The 18,021-nt window shown below is 39.8% G+C and overlaps 1 protein-coding gene across 4 annotated transcripts in view; it reads right to left on the reverse strand.

Annotated features, from left to right (window-relative positions):
• Positions 1-5,464, reverse strand: part of PHACTR1 (phosphatase and actin regulator 1) — a 301,932-nt gene extending 296,468 nt beyond the window's left edge. The window contains exons 1-2 of one of the 4 annotated variants that reach the window (XM_077180743.1): positions 5,089-5,464; positions 2,885-2,996 (exon numbers count right to left, since the gene is read on the reverse strand). In XM_077180743.1, coding sequence (XP_077036858.1) covers positions 2,885-2,945 — 61 coding nt within the window. In that variant the 5' untranslated portion in view covers positions 2,946-2,996; positions 5,089-5,464. Of the gene's footprint in view, positions 1-2,884; positions 2,997-3,940; positions 4,079-4,199; positions 4,353-5,075 lie in introns of those variants that run through there. The other 3 variants (XM_077180731.1, XM_054643113.2, XM_077180738.1) reach the window with 3 other exon arrangements.
• Between the last annotated feature and the right edge of the window lie 12,557 nt (positions 5,465-18,021).

Genomic DNA, 18,021 nt, shown 5'->3' on the forward strand with positions numbered 1-18,021 from the left:
AGTCTTCTTTCACTCAGTTCTTATTGCAGTTTTAATGCATATACACATGCTGTTTGATAGTGTGATTTGCTAATAGTGTCATGCTATAATATCAACATCAAATAGTTACTTGCAATCCCATTAGGCAGATCTGTTGGCAATGCTTTCTTGCAGACCTTTTGTTCAGTTCCATCCTAGCTACTTGAGCTATGCTATTTATTGCGGATGAGTGCCTCACATTCAGTGTGTTTTGGGGGCGGTTTCAGAAAGTTAAAGCTTAATGCAGTTAGCCTGTTTCTCAGAAGGTGGAGAAGGAAAGAAATATGATGATTTTGCCCATGTTTGGAGATATCATGCCATTACCTCATATGAAAGGGCTTGTTTTTTGGAAGACAGCCTTAAAATTTGGCATAAGGTAAAAGGGCAACAGGAGTTAGCAGAGCTGTATAGGCAGCATGAATACACACTCAATAGGTTTGAGTTGCTTGTTCTGTTCTGGGGGTAAAACAGCTGAGAGGAAGGGGTTATTTAGAAGTTTGGGGCTAAAGGTAGTCATAAAGGCATTTACTGCAGAAAAGCTTGATGACCATAATTCTTCCAGAGGCTTATTGTTCGGCCTGCTAAAGTAGTCTGTGCACCTCAGAGAGGCTCAGTGAAAGCCTCCTGAAACTTCTCTCTGCACAGGCCACATTTCATCTCACATCCTATTGCCACTGTAATTGCTCATCTGTTCTTCCCCTCAAGCACCTCTCCTGTTGCCAGGGGGCTGCTGTGTTGCAGCATTTGAGAATGTAAAGCAGAAGCATTGTCTCTTCCGTGCTCAGAGCAATTTCCCTGCTGGCACTCAGCTTGTTGGAGAGCAGCTGACCTCAAGCACAGAAATAGGAAGAGAGGGGGAGGTTACTAGAGTTTGGGGAAGAGGCCTCACCTCAAGCATGTAGAGGTAAGAGATGCAAAGGGCAGGAGCTGCGAGAAATGCAGTAAAAAGAGCAATGAGAAAGGTGAAAAGTGGAAGGGGACAGAGCCTAAGTGCAGCATGGTTTTTCTGTCAATGTTTCTAGTTGTGGAGGTAGTTAGGATGTGAGACACTGGTGCACAGGGGAAGCATGTAATTGGTAACTTTCATAAAACATTCCTAAGCAGGGCAACAAAAAATCTCCAAGTCTCAGTGCTAGCTCCTACTTGTTTTGGCCAAGGGATAGAAGTCCACATGACAGACCTAGAGGTCAGTCCCCTGCTGATGACATTTGTATCAAGGAATACAGTTCTGCATAATGAATTTTTTTCCTTGTTTTGGATTTAATAACTGATCAGCACAAGCATTTCTATATCTGCTAACAATATAATTTCTCCAAGTATGGGTCAGATAATAATGTTTTTTCAATCTTGCTTGCTTGGATATAGTTATAGCAAAGTTGGCCTGAACAACCCTTACGAGTCACCCTGTGCACCTGAGTGTAATAGACTTTCATTGCATGATCACATGTTCTTTCTTTGAAGTTGCCTCTGTATGTTGCAGTGCACAGGGCATTGGGATGCTGTTGATAATTTGCTATAGTTTGTAAAGCAGTGAGATTATATTCCTGAATTTTAGTTTCTATGGAATAGAAATGACTTGTTCCCATAGAGATATCACAAAATTGTTATGGTTGGAACTGGTAACAGGAGGTCATCTAGTCCAACCTCTCTGCTCAAAGAGGGTTGAATAACATATTTCAAAATTACTTCTTAGCAACGCCCAGGTGTTTGTTGTATTTTAGAGATGGAGGGAAAAAACCCATCAAAATCACTCATTGCCCTCAGTGGTTTTCCCCCGATTTTGTGGTGCTTAGTATTTGCTTCTCTTGTTCAATGCAGGAAGCTGTGTTGTGACAAGAAAGGCTTTCTACAACTGGTACAGATGAAATTGTATCACAACAACTGAGACAGCAGCTAAGCAACACAGCATGTGTTAGGCAGCAGCACCTCAGCTGAGCCAGAGGTCAGAGGTGGTACTGCTCCCCATTATCCTGGGATGGTGGCATCCTGTGGGTGGACTATATCTTGCTCTGGGAGAATAGCCTCCAGAGGGAAGTCCAAACTCTATTGTCCAGACTCTGCATTTGATTAGCAACCAGTGAAATTAATAGTGGAAGAAAAATGGATCCCATTTTCAAAAAACAGGCAGTGTGTAGAAACAAAAATGGCTGAAGAGCTACTTGGCTCTTACAATTTTCTTGAATTTAATATGGTGTTTAAAGTTTAAGGAAAAAAAACCCTTCTCTCTGAAATTGCAAGTTTTCTCCAAATATAGAGCTGGTGAGAAAAATGTGAACTGACTTTACCAAAAATATCATCTATGTTGTGAACAAGTCTCAACTACATTAAAGCAGTGGATCTTGGTTACCCTTCCCCTCTCACCCTGCTGCTGCTCTGTGAGGGCCAGTATTTCACAGGGGATGATGAAGACCAGTGAGAGCTGCTCTGTGCAAACCGGGTGGGGGACTGCCTCAGGGCCTTCCCAAACCAGTTTTTCCTGAAAAACATCACCTTATGATCCTGTCAGCACTGAGAAGAAAGAGGAGGAAGGGAAAAGACACCACAGGCTTACTCAGCAAGCTGCAGGCCATTGCTGTCTCCTCTGTCGTGTCCATTTAGGTTCTGCAACACCAGAACCTGTGTCTTGGCAGCTCTTTTTGCTCCCACAGCACATGCAACAGCTCTCACAGCTCCTCCTTATCCTCTGAGAGGGCAGATCAACCCCACTATTACTCTTGTTGTAGTCCCTTTTAAAGCCCATGCATTTTGAAGGCCCTGTGCCCTCTCAACACTTAAGTATGTTGGTCACTGGCCCCTATCTGGCCATATACATTTTAACTGTACAGTTATACTAGTAATTTTCTGAGTCAGTGCCAGAGTTTCTTACCTTGGGCTCCTTGACTGTAAAACAGTCTGTGAGCAGACTCGACATCCAAAAAGTAGTCCATTTTGAAGGTGCTTTGTGTACAATACTCTGGTATGAACGATCAGTCAGATTCCTAGAAAAGATTACAGAGATGTCAGAGAAAAAAGCTTGTGGAAAGTACTGTGTACGCAGTCACTAAAGTACTTCATCTGGCATATTAGGGTCAAAGTGTTTTCAAGTCACTATTCATAGAACTTCATAAGCATCCTTTTCTATTTTAGAATGTTTGGTTCAAAACCTTGTCTAAAGATAAAACAGAAAAGTGCTACTGCAGTATTAACAAGATTCCTTGTATCTTCCTAGTACAATCACCTGTATTCTAGTCACAGTCTCCATTTCTTAAGACACATATTTGGATTCATCTGCCTGTTACATTTGCCCTTAAAAAGAAAATCAGAAAAGCTCAGGACAGGGACCTCCTTTAGCCAGATTCACAGCCAGTGCCTCTGAGTAGGCACTACTATAACAGTCTACATTAAAGATTACATTCTTGCCACTTATGCCAAAATGCTGCACTAGAAAGGAAGAGACAATATTCTGGATACTTCACTCCACCTAAATAGACCAGAAGCCAACCTTGCCTTTCCTCTCTCCTCTTGCTGACCAGAAGTAGCAACAGAACATTCCACCATCAGTTTTAAAATATGTGGTAAGAGCAATCATTAAGAAATGGTAGGATACTCCTAGCACTGTTTTGTAGCAAAGGTTCATATTTTTGGCATCCTTTTGAATCGTAGATCTGCTGTGATCCTGGATTACAACTCTCCAAGCTGTACACTGAATTATGTTTGCCTGTGCCTGGCAGAGTTCCTGGAAAGATATTGTGACCCTTCTCCAGCTTCATTAGTACCTTCTGCATTTTATTATACTTTTAAAAACTCACATTAAAAAATCGGGATTTGCCGAGAACACACAACCCTGTTCTCTCACCCACATCACAGTTCACCACAGCATGTAATCATAAGCATGCAAACAACTCTGAACAACATGTATTTTAAGACAGACAGACAAAAATACCTCTAGTCCTTTTCCGTGCAAACCTAACAAAAAGGTTTGAGACGGGGAGTCTGATTCTTGCTTCAAGTAATTCCTTCAATTTTGTTGTGAAAAGTCACGAAACTAGGTTTCCAAAGCTTTACCTTTTTCCTTTGATTCAGTTCTCATCAATCAACATGCAGTCCTTTTAAAATTCAGAAGTCTGTCCTGATGAGAAAACTTTTACGTTCCACAGCAATTCACTTTACTGTAGCTTTCCCAAACCAGAAATGATACTTACTGCAGAGTATCAAGGGCTGTCTGGCAGTGGTGTAAGCTCCAGTAGTTTCAAGGAGGGTTTCTTTGATCTTACTAAATGTCCCCAGTGTAAGCAAACAATTTTGATTGTTTGATTGGAACTCTGATGAATAATGCATAACGTCAACTGGACTTCCTTTATCAGATAAAAATGGCCAGGAGATGTTGTTACTTAGCAACAGGAGGTGACACTACGTTCATCTCCCCCACTCCCCCTCGCCCTTCGTACTAAAAAATTAAGCCCCTGGTTTTGATTTGATAAAAACTTTCCCAAGGAAAAAAAAAATCTGTATCAAGTTTCCTTAAGAATTTGTTTTACATGTCGATCTTCCTTGTTGCATCTCAGATTCTGAGATATTTTTAATGTTTCATAATGGTTAAATTTAAACATAACATTATGTTTTATCTAATAGTTTGCTTTCACTAACGAAAATATCTGCTTATTCCATCATTAACCATAAGGGTAATGAGATTGTTTTGCTATGAATATAATGCAAATAACATCTTGAGAAGAGATTCATTTCTTATCTGGTACTGCTTGTTGGACAAGGCAGACAGAAAAAGCAACATACAAAATGTTCCAGTAATGAAATATGAAACATATAGAAAAATGAAATATATAGAATATTGAGAAACCTTTCCTATTACAGAATTCCTACTGTAAGGAATTCGTTCATTCTTGAAGGAGCTCTAACATCTGATATAAGCATTCTAAAGGAATCATTGCATTTTTGCTTAAGATACAGCCTTTTACAAAATACACAATGTAGCTTTTTTTAGGAAATGCACATTGACAAAAAGCCAAAGCACTGAAAGATTTTAAAAATAAATAAATAAAATCAGATGCAGAAGTACTTACCAGTGTTACTGACCTCTTTCCATCCTACTGTCATGGAATAAGACTAAGCAAATGCAACCCAGCCTGTGAGCCAGAAAGAACAGCTTCTAATTTTCACTTCAACCTCGAAATCAAGAGTACTGAATAGAGAAAGGTGACGGATCTGCTGTTTTATATTATGATGAAATGAAAGCTCTTAGCACAGATCTGAGTAGAACTGATTTTTTTTATACTACATTAGCCTGCTAATTTGAGGAAAGTGAAAGGCTTTGTTTTACTGTCTTTTATCTGTTCTCTTTGCTACCCCCACAATTTAATTTGCATTTAAAATTATTCTTATGTCTCCACTGCACTCCAAGGTATGGAGCATTTTCTAATCACGATGAATGTTCAGTGTGGTTTTTTTGTGCAATGCCACTTTTATTCTGAGCCAGAAACATGGTGAGTAATTATAATTGCCAGCTATTTTCTAGAATGAAATACAGAGTGGTTGTCTGATGCAGTTTTTGATTTTTCCTTCATTTAGCAGTACATTGCAACAAACTACTCAGTCAAAGCATCAGTAAAAATATAAATCAAAGAGCACAGTATCATGGCATGATAGCTTAAACATGCATATCCATAGACCATGAAAGCAGAATATGTTTCTACCGAGATCTTTTAAATTATAATTTGCCTTTTAAAAGTTTAAAAGTGAGCTTGAATAGCTAATAAACTGAAATATAGCAGTTATCTCTTTGTGGCTTACAGCTGATCTAGTTTAGTATTACTGAAGCTGCAAATAGTTTGGAATCCTGATCAAGCCAGGCACTAGGGGCTAAGAAGGGCCATGCTATTAAGTTGCATGGGCATCCCTCACAAGAGAATCATGACCCTGCTTCTTCCAGCAGGTCTCTGAGAAGTTCCCCAAAGCCTTTTTGGAAGTGAGTATGAAATTGAAGAAGGTAGTGATAAAATGATCCTTTGATAAATTTAAACTCAGGAGTGCTGGTCAAGAGAAGTGACAATAAGCAGACAGACCTAGTCTTCTCATTTTTGCAGATATTTTGCTCAAAAGGTCAGATATAAATACCTTCTAAAATCCGTTGCCACCAAAAATTACTGGTGCTCAAATCTGGGGCTTTTCAGTATCAGAAAACTCTATATCAAGTAGCACAGGATTTTTTGTTTGTTTTTAAGAAGAAACCCAAGAAGATGAATAAACCCTCAGAGTACAGGGATTTTTTTGGAGCAAGTTAGAAAATAAGAATCCCCATGATGAGATTACTACATGGCTTCCCATTCCTAAGACTTCTTATATTCTTTTCCAGAGCACCCAGACAGCATCAAAGATAAGGAAAAGCTACATGAACTCCGAGTCTGGTATGGCTGTTCCTATACTGGTACTCCACTAAATATAGTTGGATTGAGTAGGTGTCTCCCTGTGCCACCTTAGTGGTAGATGAGGTTTACCAAACTGTGTTTCTGTTTTCAGAGATGTGACAAACATTTTCATTCCTTAAGACAAATTAAAGCAAAAGCAATCCACAAGAACACTGCAAGCTGCTTTATTTGCATTTTGGAGAGTTGCTAGCACCTTCACCTTTGCATTTTGGAGGGTTTGTATTTGCCACGGTGACTATTGAACAGTAGCTGTATAGCTATGGAGTTGTATAGCTGTACCTCCAAGCTGGCCTCTAATAATAGTTGGATCCATTATCTTATGGAACAGGGGCCAATTGCCTGTTTAGGCAAGCTGGCTTTCTTTAACATAAAACCAGGAAAAATAAGAAAGACTGGCAGCACAGAGATTCAGAAGAAAAATGGAAGACAGGAACATCACTCACTCCAAGGATTATGCCTGTTTGCAAGCAATATGGAATACTTTTGGTTTTTCCTCGGGACACAATCTCTCAGTCAGAAGGAAATTGAAAAAAAACTACAGGCTTGCAGGCTGGAGAATGTTTAATAGCACCTATCTTTTAGCCTTTGATGTATCCTCCTGATCCTCTTTGCTGTGTTCCTTTCAATATGCATGGTCATCTTCAATCATGACTGGCAAGAAAAGTCATTGAAATCACCAGCAGCCTCTCTACTGACCATTGCAAGATCATCCATCTTGATACTTTCATCCATCTCAGGGATTTACAGTTTATTTTAAATTATAGTGCAGCATTTCTGACAACTGTTAAGAGCTCTTTCTGACTAGGGAGCACTTAGCAACAAGAAAGGTAACAGTGCCTATGTATTTATATGCTTCTGTAGCATTCATCATCATGAGGGAAATCCTTGCCTGCTTGATTAGAAAATATCTAGGATTGTGGTGTGGGCTCAGATTTGACCCACAGCCCAGGAAGGGCTCAGCCCTCAGAAACAGAAATCCAGTACATCCAGTTCAGTTGAAAAGCTTACATGTTTAGATCTGTTTTAAGGATGATCCCCAGATCAGTTTTCACATGCCCCTGAGGCTCAGTGGGAAAGTTCTGCACAACTCTTGTGCTAAAGCACAGTCCACTGAGATGTGTACTCTGACTTGGTTTCCAAAGAACAGCAGAGCATCTCAGAGGACAGGACAAGGAAGGGCAGCAGTAGCCAGAACCAGAAACTGTACTCTCTAGCTCTCTGTTTTTCCTCTGCTCTGTCAAGGCCCGAAGCCAAACTTGCAAAACTTCTGCTACTGACTGAATTATCAGCATAGATCCCTCTTTAGGATAACGGGTGAAGTGATTTTGTAACATACACAGGTATCTATATAGGACTAGACAGAGACTGAATGCCTTGTGAGCTAGACCATAATACCAACCAATCAAACTCTGCTAAAGAAATACTTGGAAAAAACCTATCACACTTAGGAAAATTCTGAAGCCAAAATTCCTCATAGTGAGCTTTAGTAACCTACTACATCACATTTGACTTTTTCCCAAATTAAAAAAAGAAAGCCAACAAAAAACCCTCCCAAATCTCAAGAGGAACGTAATTGAACACTTGGCATTTAAAAGGAGTGAGAAAGGAGTGAGTAGCCTTCTGGTTCTCTAACAGTCAGATACTTGTAGGCATTGGGCTGAGGTTTTTTCCTACCCTGAACTCTCTATTGAGAACATAACTGTTACTGTAATGACTCAGAGCCTTGAAAAAAGAGTCTGCTGCTGACAAACACTAATATTAACCTGAAAGAAAGTGGGAGAGAGAATGTAATGTGTGACTGAAGAAGTGTAGGCAAGGTGATTATTACAGAGAGTTGTTTCCTGAGGGATACATTCAGAATAAAGGAAGAATATAAAAGTTTAAGCCCCTAAGCTGTGAAGAATGGGGTTTTTTTTAATTATAATGATTAGTCTTGTGCTTAGATATGTTAAAAAGAGAGGATTGCTACCAAAATTAGGACACAAATGTGTTCTCTATTTCTTATTTGTAATGCAAGACAGATATTATGATGCACATAACAAACAGCAAAAGACAAAAATATTCAAATGAGGTTTGCAGATTCTTTACGGAGATAGAGACTAACATTGATGCTTTCAGAACTTCCTACAAATTTTGTACAACTCCATTTTGGGATCCTTAGGCTGAAACCACATAAGAATTTAATGAGAGATGCCCAGAAGAAGGTGCTTCCAGTGCCAGTATTTACTTTTAATGCTTCTGCCATAAAAGTTACCAATATCCAGAAACATTAAAGAGAATGTAAAGCTAGCTCTGGCTCTTGAGATCAGTGGAAGGTTGGGGCAGTGCTTTCATAGCATCAAGGTCACATTCTTGTTATTTAGGTGCAAAGCAAGAACTGCATGGATTCCATTGCAGAAGAGATGAGCTTGAAAGGAGGCAGCTCCAGCATCACATGTCATGAACAAGAAGTTCAAGAAGTGGCAAGTTGAGAAAATCTTTAAAGTGCTGTCATTGAGAACAAAGGTTAGCTATCCTGCATAGTAAAAGCCTATTCTAAGATGATGTATGGCAGTTTGATACGCCTTCATTTGAGGGAGGAGAAGTTGAAGTCATAATTATATGATAAACAGAGAAGTGAGAATTTGGGAGAGCATGTATGTTAAAGCCTATTTCCTGTAATCCTTATACAGGCAGAAATTCTTCTACTTTAATAGACCCTCATCATTTTCCTCAATTACATGACTGGATTTTTTTTTTTCCTGTAACAAACTACACAGGAATGGAAGAAAAGGAACTTTCTCTAGTTCTCTCCCACAGGCAACTTAGTGGAAGTAGTGAAACACAGAGCTATCTACAGCAAGGAAAGTGGAGGAAACTAGTAAAATAGATGATTTGGATAAGCCTGCCTTCACTGCCCCACCAGCATTCAGCAGTTAAGAAGGTGAAGGCTTTTGACTTCCTCCTCACTTTCCAAGGAGTTCTGGCAAAGGAACTTCAAAAGGATCTAAATCAGCAGCTGGAAACAAAGACAACAAAATCATCCATCCTGCTAGGACTCAGCAGTCACAAAAGCTTGAGCTATCCCCCAGCACAAGGTAGTGTGGCTGGTCAAATATGTAAGAGGAAATGCCTTTATTTTGCACTAATACAGGTACTATCTCAGTCTTAACCTTCCTTGGAATAAAGGGAAAACTAGCACTGGGAAACTGGAAACAACTGCATGCTTAGAGTCTCCTGGTGGCATTTGAGAAATGGCACCAAAAGCAGATTGTTCATAAGCCTGGTTTTAGTTGGTCAGTGGTTTAAATGGGATCAAGAATTCCAAAGTAACTGAGCAACTGGACAGTAACATGATTATATTAAATAAAAATTTGAGACTTGCATTCTGGCTAGAACAAAATCAAGCAACTTTTTGCCAACTGCCTTTATGTAAGGCAAAGACATAATTATGAAGTATTAATGAATCTACAAGGTAGTAGTTCTAAATAACACGATTTGATTTAATATTCATAGGGAACTATGCATACATAGAGAAATGATACATATCAATGCCAGTCTCTGAATAATTTACTGTAAAATCTTAAAATGGTTTGGGTGGAAGGGACCTTAAAGATCATTTAGATCCAAGCCCCCTGCCATGGGCAGGGCACCTTCCAATAAATCGGTTTGCTCAGAGTTGCATCCAACCTGGCTTTGAACTTTCCCAGAGATAGGTCATCCACATCCAGTGCCTCATCAACCTCACAGTAAAGATTTTTTTCCCAGTATCTAATCTAAACCTTCCCTCTTTAACTTAAAGCCAATTCCCCCATCCTATCACTACATGCCCTTGTAAAAAGTCCCTTTCCATCTGTCCCACACGCACCCTTTAGGTACTGGAATGTTCAGAATTCTCCATGGACCCTTCTCTTGTCCAGGCTGAACAATCCCAACTCTCTCCACCTGTCTTCATAGCATAGGTGCACCAGCCCTCTCAGTATCTTTGTGGCTGTCCTCTGGACTTGCCCCAACAACTGTGTCCTTCTTATGTGGGATGCTCCTAACCTCCTTTCCTGTTTTTATACTGTATTATCCTCCAAAAAATCGCACCATTTCCTCTTATGGTTTGGTCTCCTGTTTTTAAGATTAACCTCCCTGGTAAGACAGATCAACAATGAGAGCTTCAGGGAAAACAGCCTCCTGTCTTATATTTCCTACCTTATGTTGCTCTGGAGCTACTGTGGAGCTGTGTCTTTCACAGTGGGAATATGTACAGGAATTGTAATGAAACAGGTGAATATAACTGAAAAAATTGCCCAGATATCTTGAGAAGTCTGGACGAATTTTACTGTACCTCGCTATTAAAGTTATTCCAAAGCTTACCTGTACCTGTAACTTAGTTTGGATGCAATTTTTTTAATGTGCACGAGTATTTTATATATGTAAGTATGTCCAACTACATATTGCTGTGTTCTCTGTGCTTTTTTGAAGAACTTGATCCTGCATAATGCAGGTCAAAAATGAAAGTCTGAAAACAGGCCAGAGGAACCTAATACTTTCTTTATTGTAGTGAAACTGTAGTGCTGTCAAGTTAGTTCTGTCTGATATCAAAAGTATGGCTCAAAAGAAGAATATGTATTGCAGCTACATATTCCATTAGCATGATGGGGGCTACATGACTTCTCCTGTCTCTTCAGACATGCCTTTCTGCCCACATCCTCCTCCTCCTTAACCATACATGGCAGGCTCAGGAGAGTACTTAAAACTTTGTGTTGTTCATTTTAAAGAATTTCTTCTTTCCTTTGAGCAATCCTTCTTTGCACCTTCAGCAGGAATTTGTAGGACTAATACCAAACTTGCATTGTATTGTGGAACAGCTAATGCAGATCCTCTTCTCCAGCTTGACAAAAGAGGAGATCTTTTAATGGAACACAAACCTGGAGATTGTTTCTAAAACACTACAGGCAAGGACAGTCCAGCGTTTCATGTTTGTTGTACTTGTTTTCTGTCAACTCTATTGCGAAGAAAAATTGAGCATTTTTTTCTGTTGCCCAAGTTTTACTAATTATTAGAGACACTAGAGCCACATCAGTGAGGTGTATCCCCATGAACTGACACAGCAGTGTGTCAGGCAGACTACAAACAACAGCCCTGACAAATGACATTTCACCATCTATGAGTGGTCTCCTCAAAATAGCATTCAGTGTCTGCTCAGTGCTCCACAGGGTGATGAGTAATAGCAATAAAACATTGCCCTTGAGAGAATTAAGAACAAAGGTACTTTTAACACAGTGTAGAAGTCAGATTAAAAAATAATTTCATGGTGCTTCTTTAAAAACTTACCAAAAATCAATGGAAAGTGAATTTAGATTATAGACAGTAAGACGCTTCCTCAGTTTCAATCCTTATAAAGCAGATTCTTCTCTTGTAGACTACCTTCTGAAACACAAAGTTGTATTATTTAGCCACTTGGTTGACTCTCATCTGCATATTGTGTAGTAGTAATTTATAAAGCATTTTCATTTTTCAGTTAGTGAAGCCAGCAAGTGTCCCTTGTATGGCACACACACCATCCACACAAAATTTCCAGGGACCTGAATGCCAGCTAACTGCACAGCTGGCATCCTGCTTCTGGTCATGCTTGGCATGAACAAAGCTTTAACATCAAATGGCTGCAGGCTTAAAACACACGCTGAGATATGTGACTCGCCCCTCTGAGCTTTTTGTCACAATCATGTGGAAGTTCAAATGGTAACTGTAAACCCAGGGTTTGCTTGCAGTTGATTTCCAGTAGTTGAGCCAAGTGGATGTTAGAGTGAGCAAATCAAAAAGCTTGGTCTGACGAGCAGATCTCACTCTGGTCCTGTGTTAATGGGAGTGTGCGCAGCAGTAATTGTGGGACGGGTTACGATTGCAGCAGATTTACAGACACTGCTCAGGAGGAGGGGTTGTGGTTATAGCTGCTGTGTTGCAAAAGGAAATGAGAAGCTCTGAGCAGCTGTGGAATTACAGCCCTGAAGCTACAAAGATGCATGTTTTGTAGAGGTCAGTGTCCCTGCAGAGGTGAAGGTGATGCCTGGTCTGTTTATGTAGACACCAAGCATCTTTTTTGAGAAATACGACTTTAATATTTCCCCTTCCCCTATAAAAGTATCCCAGGGTAACAATAACAATAAAACCCCCTCCCCGCAGTGTTTTCCTTTTAAACACATCAAGCATCAGAAAAGCTGTCATTTCAGACCAACTTCTGCCCATTCCTATGGCAACTAATGGAAGCATTTAATACTATATATACAAAATGTAATTTGCTCCCCCGCCATCTCTAGTTATACCCTTCTTTTTATGCTAAAATTGCTCCATGACGCCTACAATGTTTAGAAAATGCTTTTGAAGTGACATGCATCAGAGGTTCAACGTCACTGAAAAAAGCTCAAGTGACCAATTAAAAAAATATTGATTTTGAAAAAGCAATTGTGGAAATTAGCAAAGGCCAAAAATATCTTGTCTGAACAGTAGTATTTGTAGTCTTGGAATACCCAGTATTAAAACTTACAATGTCTTTGGAAAAGAAGGAGGGAGAGGAGAAATCAAACATTGATTATCAAACCAGAAAAAGTGACAGCATTTAATATTTTTGCAGGCTCCAATCCCTGTCATAGAAATAGCTTTTAAAGTTAGGAAGCAGTCTCTGGAAATCCTCCCTCTGCCTAGCCCCTTCCATCTTTAGAAGTTACTTAAAGTCAGCTTGAACTTGGGGCTGAAAATATTGAAATAAAAATAATTCAAACATAGAAGTAATATGGATTTCTTTAATCTCCTTTTCAGAAGGGAGTAATGTATCCATTGATTACAGCTCTGTGTTATGAACAATTCTCTATTCTGTAACAGAGAACGTGCTTACAGTTATTTGGTTGTCCAGATCATCTGACTCGTTCTCTCTTCCTTACAGCTTTTATCTATACCTGTTTCAGAGCTGAACACCGTACAGTAAAATCACTATTAAATGCAGGGATACTAGGTTATAACTTAATGCTGTTACCTCCTTTGAAATGGTCAGACATGCAAAAAAAAAATCTCAATTTCAAGTAGGCCAGCTTTAAAGAAATATATAAAGCTATTTTTGAAATATGTAAACATAGATCCACATATAAATTTATAAATACTTAGATAAATAAGTCAGGCAAGAAGAGAGCTATTGTGTGCTAATACACTGTCTCTGTCATTGTTACAAAAAATAACAAAAACACTTAAGTTATCAGAATGTCTCCCAGGTATCTCAAGTAGTGATTTCAAGTGTGTAAGGGATCCACTTCATTAAACTCAAGAGATAAGGTAGCTCTGCTGTGGCCTGAGTTCTTATATCCTTTCTCATAGTTCTCTGCAAGCAAGAGGTCTTGCAACAATCACCAGTTGGCAAGGACAGGTATCACCTGCAGGCTACGCTGAGTATCTTCATAGAAAATAGTAGATTTAGAGAAAACATTAAAAGTTACGCAGAATTTTATGCTTCTTAAAGATGCTCAGCATGAAGAAGAAAGTGAGAGCAATTTACTTAGGATAATGCTTTTTACAGTATTTCTTTTAGAATTATAGAATCATCACAGTTGAAAAAGACCTCCAAGGTCATTGAGTCCAACCTCTGATTGAACACCACCACTTGAACTAAATCATAGCACTAAGATCCATGTCCAGATGTTTCTTGAACATCTCCAGGAATGGTGACCCTACCACCTCCCTGGGCAGTTTCTTCCAATGCTTTGCCACCACTTTAGTGAAGAAATTGTTCCTCACGTCCAACCTGAACCTCCTCTGGTGGAGCTTAAGGCCATTTCATCTTCTCCTGTTGCTATATGCCTGGGAGAAGATACTGACACTCACCTTGCTACAACTTCCTTTCAGGCAGTTGTAGAAAGCAATACGGTGTCCTCAAGCCTCCATTTCTCCAGGCTAAACAACCCAAGCTTCCGCAAAAAGAATGTGCAAAGGAAACAACTTCAGCAGAGGAAGTAAGTGGGCACAGCAGCATTACAATGGTGACTAAAGCCAGACAGTGCCAGCTGCTTCCTCTAAATCATCTCTCTTTCACTCCTTGTCCTAGTCCTTTGGCAGGCATAGACCATTGACAAATACCTGTAGCCTTCTAATATGGTTTAATTGGATGAAGGTCTAACCAGAAACTTTTCCAGTAAAGGAGCTGCTTAGACAATGATTCAGGGATTGGGCCTTGCAAAGGCACGGTCAATTCCTTTTAACTTTAGTTTTCTATCTGGAACTACCAGTGGTGGGTAGGTAGAAAGTGCAATGTGCCAAAAAGGAATAGGACAGAGTTTAGAGAAAGGAGGAGACACTTGGTATATGGAGTGAATATTGTAGCATGCTATAAAACCCTGCCTGTAACCCTGTGATGTAGATTTTTCCATGTAATTCTTATTTGGCTTATATTTTTCACCTGTGTAGGTACAGGAATATAAGAAGTTCAGTCCAAGATGTAAAATGCACAGATAAAACCAATCTCTGTTTTGAAACAGATCCTAAACTGAAATTCACCAACTGTGGAAAGTATTTGGTATTCACATTGTTTGAGTATTAGGATAAAAAGGGCTTCTGCCCATGAACCATGTAAGGAACACACTTTGTCACAGAGTTCTATAAAAACTTTCCACAAAATCATCCAACAATAAATAATTTCTTATCAGGACTTGACCAGGGACATAAGCGCAGTTTGAATTGAGCCACCACCACTCCTCCTCCTGCTCCAGTTTCTCACCGGTGGAGATACTTCAGCTGGGAAGCTATTCTCCCTCAGCTCTGTACATAGTCAATGGCCAACAAACAACAATTACTCCAGAGGTTACTTCAGAGTAATCCTGTCTTCCATTCCTCACTTCTTTTACTAAGAGCCCACAGGACCAAAGTCTTTATTGAGAATCTTCTTTGTGTAGTTTAACATCTGCAGCTCACAGGGAGGCTTCAGTGGGTCTCATAACAAATGAGAAGAGTTGTCTGGTGTAGAAATAACAGAGACTCAATCCTAGCATGGTTTGGGCTGGAAGGGACATTAAAATCATCTAGTTCCAATTCCCCTGCCATGGGAAGGACACCTTCCTGTAGACCAGGGTGTTCAAAGTCCCATCCAATCTGTCCTCGAATACTTCCAGGGATGGAGCATACACAGCTTCTCTGGGCAACCCTGTACCAGTGCTTCACCTCCCTAAAAGCATAGCATTTCTTCCTACCATCATGTCTAAACCCACACTCTTTTGATTTGTAGTTCTCCTTTGTCCTACAACTACATGCCCTTGTAAAAATGCTCTGTACATGGTTTAGCATGAAAATAAGATATGGAGTAACTGAAGATATGGATAACTGAATTAGAGCATCTCTAATGAAAGGGACTATTTGAACAGTATCTATAGCATATAACATCTCTAATGTGTATGATGGGCTCCTCTAGGCAAATGCTGGCACTACTGAAATCAGTCTGGGTTTTATGCCCATCTTCTGCAAGCCCCATGTGAATACTGCATATTGGGAGACATTAACATTTTTTTAGTTATGCAAACTTTTGCTTCTAGGCTGTAATTTTTCTCTCAATGCTGGGAGCCTATGAGAAAACACAACTTGCTGGAAACAACTCTAAAATCCTGAGAAAGTGAGGACTGGAACATACAGATAGTGTGTGTTTAATAAAAGAGATGTAGTGTACTCTTCAGGAAAAAGATTACTGAAAACGGAAAAGGTTTTTGAAGGCAGTACTTAATGCAGAATTGCAGTTTAAATGGGAAAGAGTATACTGGGATAGATCAATAAACACACAGCAAACAACAACAAAAGCCCAGGTTCATAGAAATGCAAGGCAGAAGGAGACTCAAGTAATTGTCTAATCCCTGTGAACCACAGCAGAAATAACTTTACCAAGCTCATTCTTCACTGGTGTTTCTCTAACCTACAGTTTAAATCTTCCCTTGAAGGACAGCACAACCTCCTTGGTAGGTCTTCCTAGTGTTACAAGACCTTTATGATAAGAATTTCTTTTCTTAATAGCTCCCAATTGTTCTGATGCAAGTTGTAATTTTCTCCCCTTTTTTCCTCTCATGCATATCATGAATAATTGAGGAAGATGGTGTAAATAGAATGTCACATAGAAATAATGTATTCAGTTACTTCGCCAAAGGGAGAATTCTAGTCCTCTGTAGGTGACTAGAAAGCCACCATGAGACTCTGAAATGTGAGTACACTTGAAGGACATGGTTGATCATCATCTTTATAATGAAGACATACATTTAGAAGCTTAAAATAACTATTTGTCTGGCCCCTCAAGCACCTGCTATTCAAGTCCTGTCTGTCTTCTGCAAAGATTTTTCACTAAGTAATAATCCACTGGATTTCCCAATCCTCTGGAGGATTGTGATAAAGCCATATATTGTCATTATTGGTATAAAAAGAAAAGCCTACTTGTGTCACAAAAATCTGGTCCAAACTCCTGGCTGGAGCAGGTTGCACAGGATCATGTCCAGGCAGGTTCTGAATATCTCCAGAGACTGAGATTCAACAGCCACTCTGGGAAGCCTGTTCCAGTGCTCTATCACCTTCAAAGTAAAGAAGTTTTTTTTTCATATTGAAGTGAAACTTTCCATGTTTCCATCTGGAGTCATCTCTTCTCCCAGATAAACAGGGCCCAGCTTTCCCAGTGTTTCTTCATAGAAGAGGCGCTCCAGACCCCTAAACAGCTTTACAGCTGTCCACTGGATTCACTCCAGGAGTTCCATGTCTTTCTTGTCTTGAGGACCCCAGAACTGGACACAGTACTCCAGGTGTGGCCTCACTAGGGCTGAGTAAGGTGGGAGGATCACCTCTGTTGACCTGCTGGCAATGCTTTTCCTAATATATCCCAGAATACCAATGGTCATCTTGGGCACAAGGACAGACTGCTGGCTCATGGACAGCTTGTTGTTGTCCACCAGGTTCTTCTCTGCAGAGCTGCTTTCCAGTAGATCAATCCTTAACCTGTATTGATGCATGGGGTTATTCCTCCTTAGGTGCATGACAGGACTATTGCAATTATTATTCCAAAAAGGTGTCCTTCCATTTTCATATTCATGATTTTTTTGCTCTTACAGCTCATGTGTGTTTCTGTAATAAATAAATTCCCATCATCTAGTTACAGACTTCTTGTCATCTTTTCTCTCTGAAAAAAACCCCACTTAAATTTGTTCCTTTAAATCACATTCACCCGATGAAGTTGGTGAATGGTGGAAGAAATGGTGAGTCCAAGATCCAGCAGTAGACTCCAAAGAGATAAGATAGGACTGAAAGAGGACAGGCAATCACAGTGGAAAGATCCACCCTTCCCCCTTAGAAAAAGATTATTTACTCAAGAGTAACCAGAGAAATATCTGTTCATATTGGAGTGACTAATAAATACTATGAGCCTGTTAAAAGCTAAAACTTGGCTAGTGAAATAGAGAGTGGCTTGAGATTCCCCCAGAAAGTGCTGCTGCTCCCAAAAGTGGCAGCCAAAAGCCACTTCTGAGGCACTGGGTTTTCTTCTGCCACAGAAGCTGAACTTGTGTCTCCACTGTTTCTGGGGCAATTAGAGGGGCAGCAGCTGCTGCTTCTGGAA

This window comes from Agelaius phoeniceus, chromosome 1 (genome assembly GCF_051311805.1).
Source record: "Agelaius phoeniceus isolate bAgePho1 chromosome 1, bAgePho1.hap1, whole genome shotgun sequence".
Classification (NCBI taxonomy): domain Eukaryota; kingdom Metazoa; phylum Chordata; class Aves; order Passeriformes; family Icteridae; genus Agelaius; species Agelaius phoeniceus.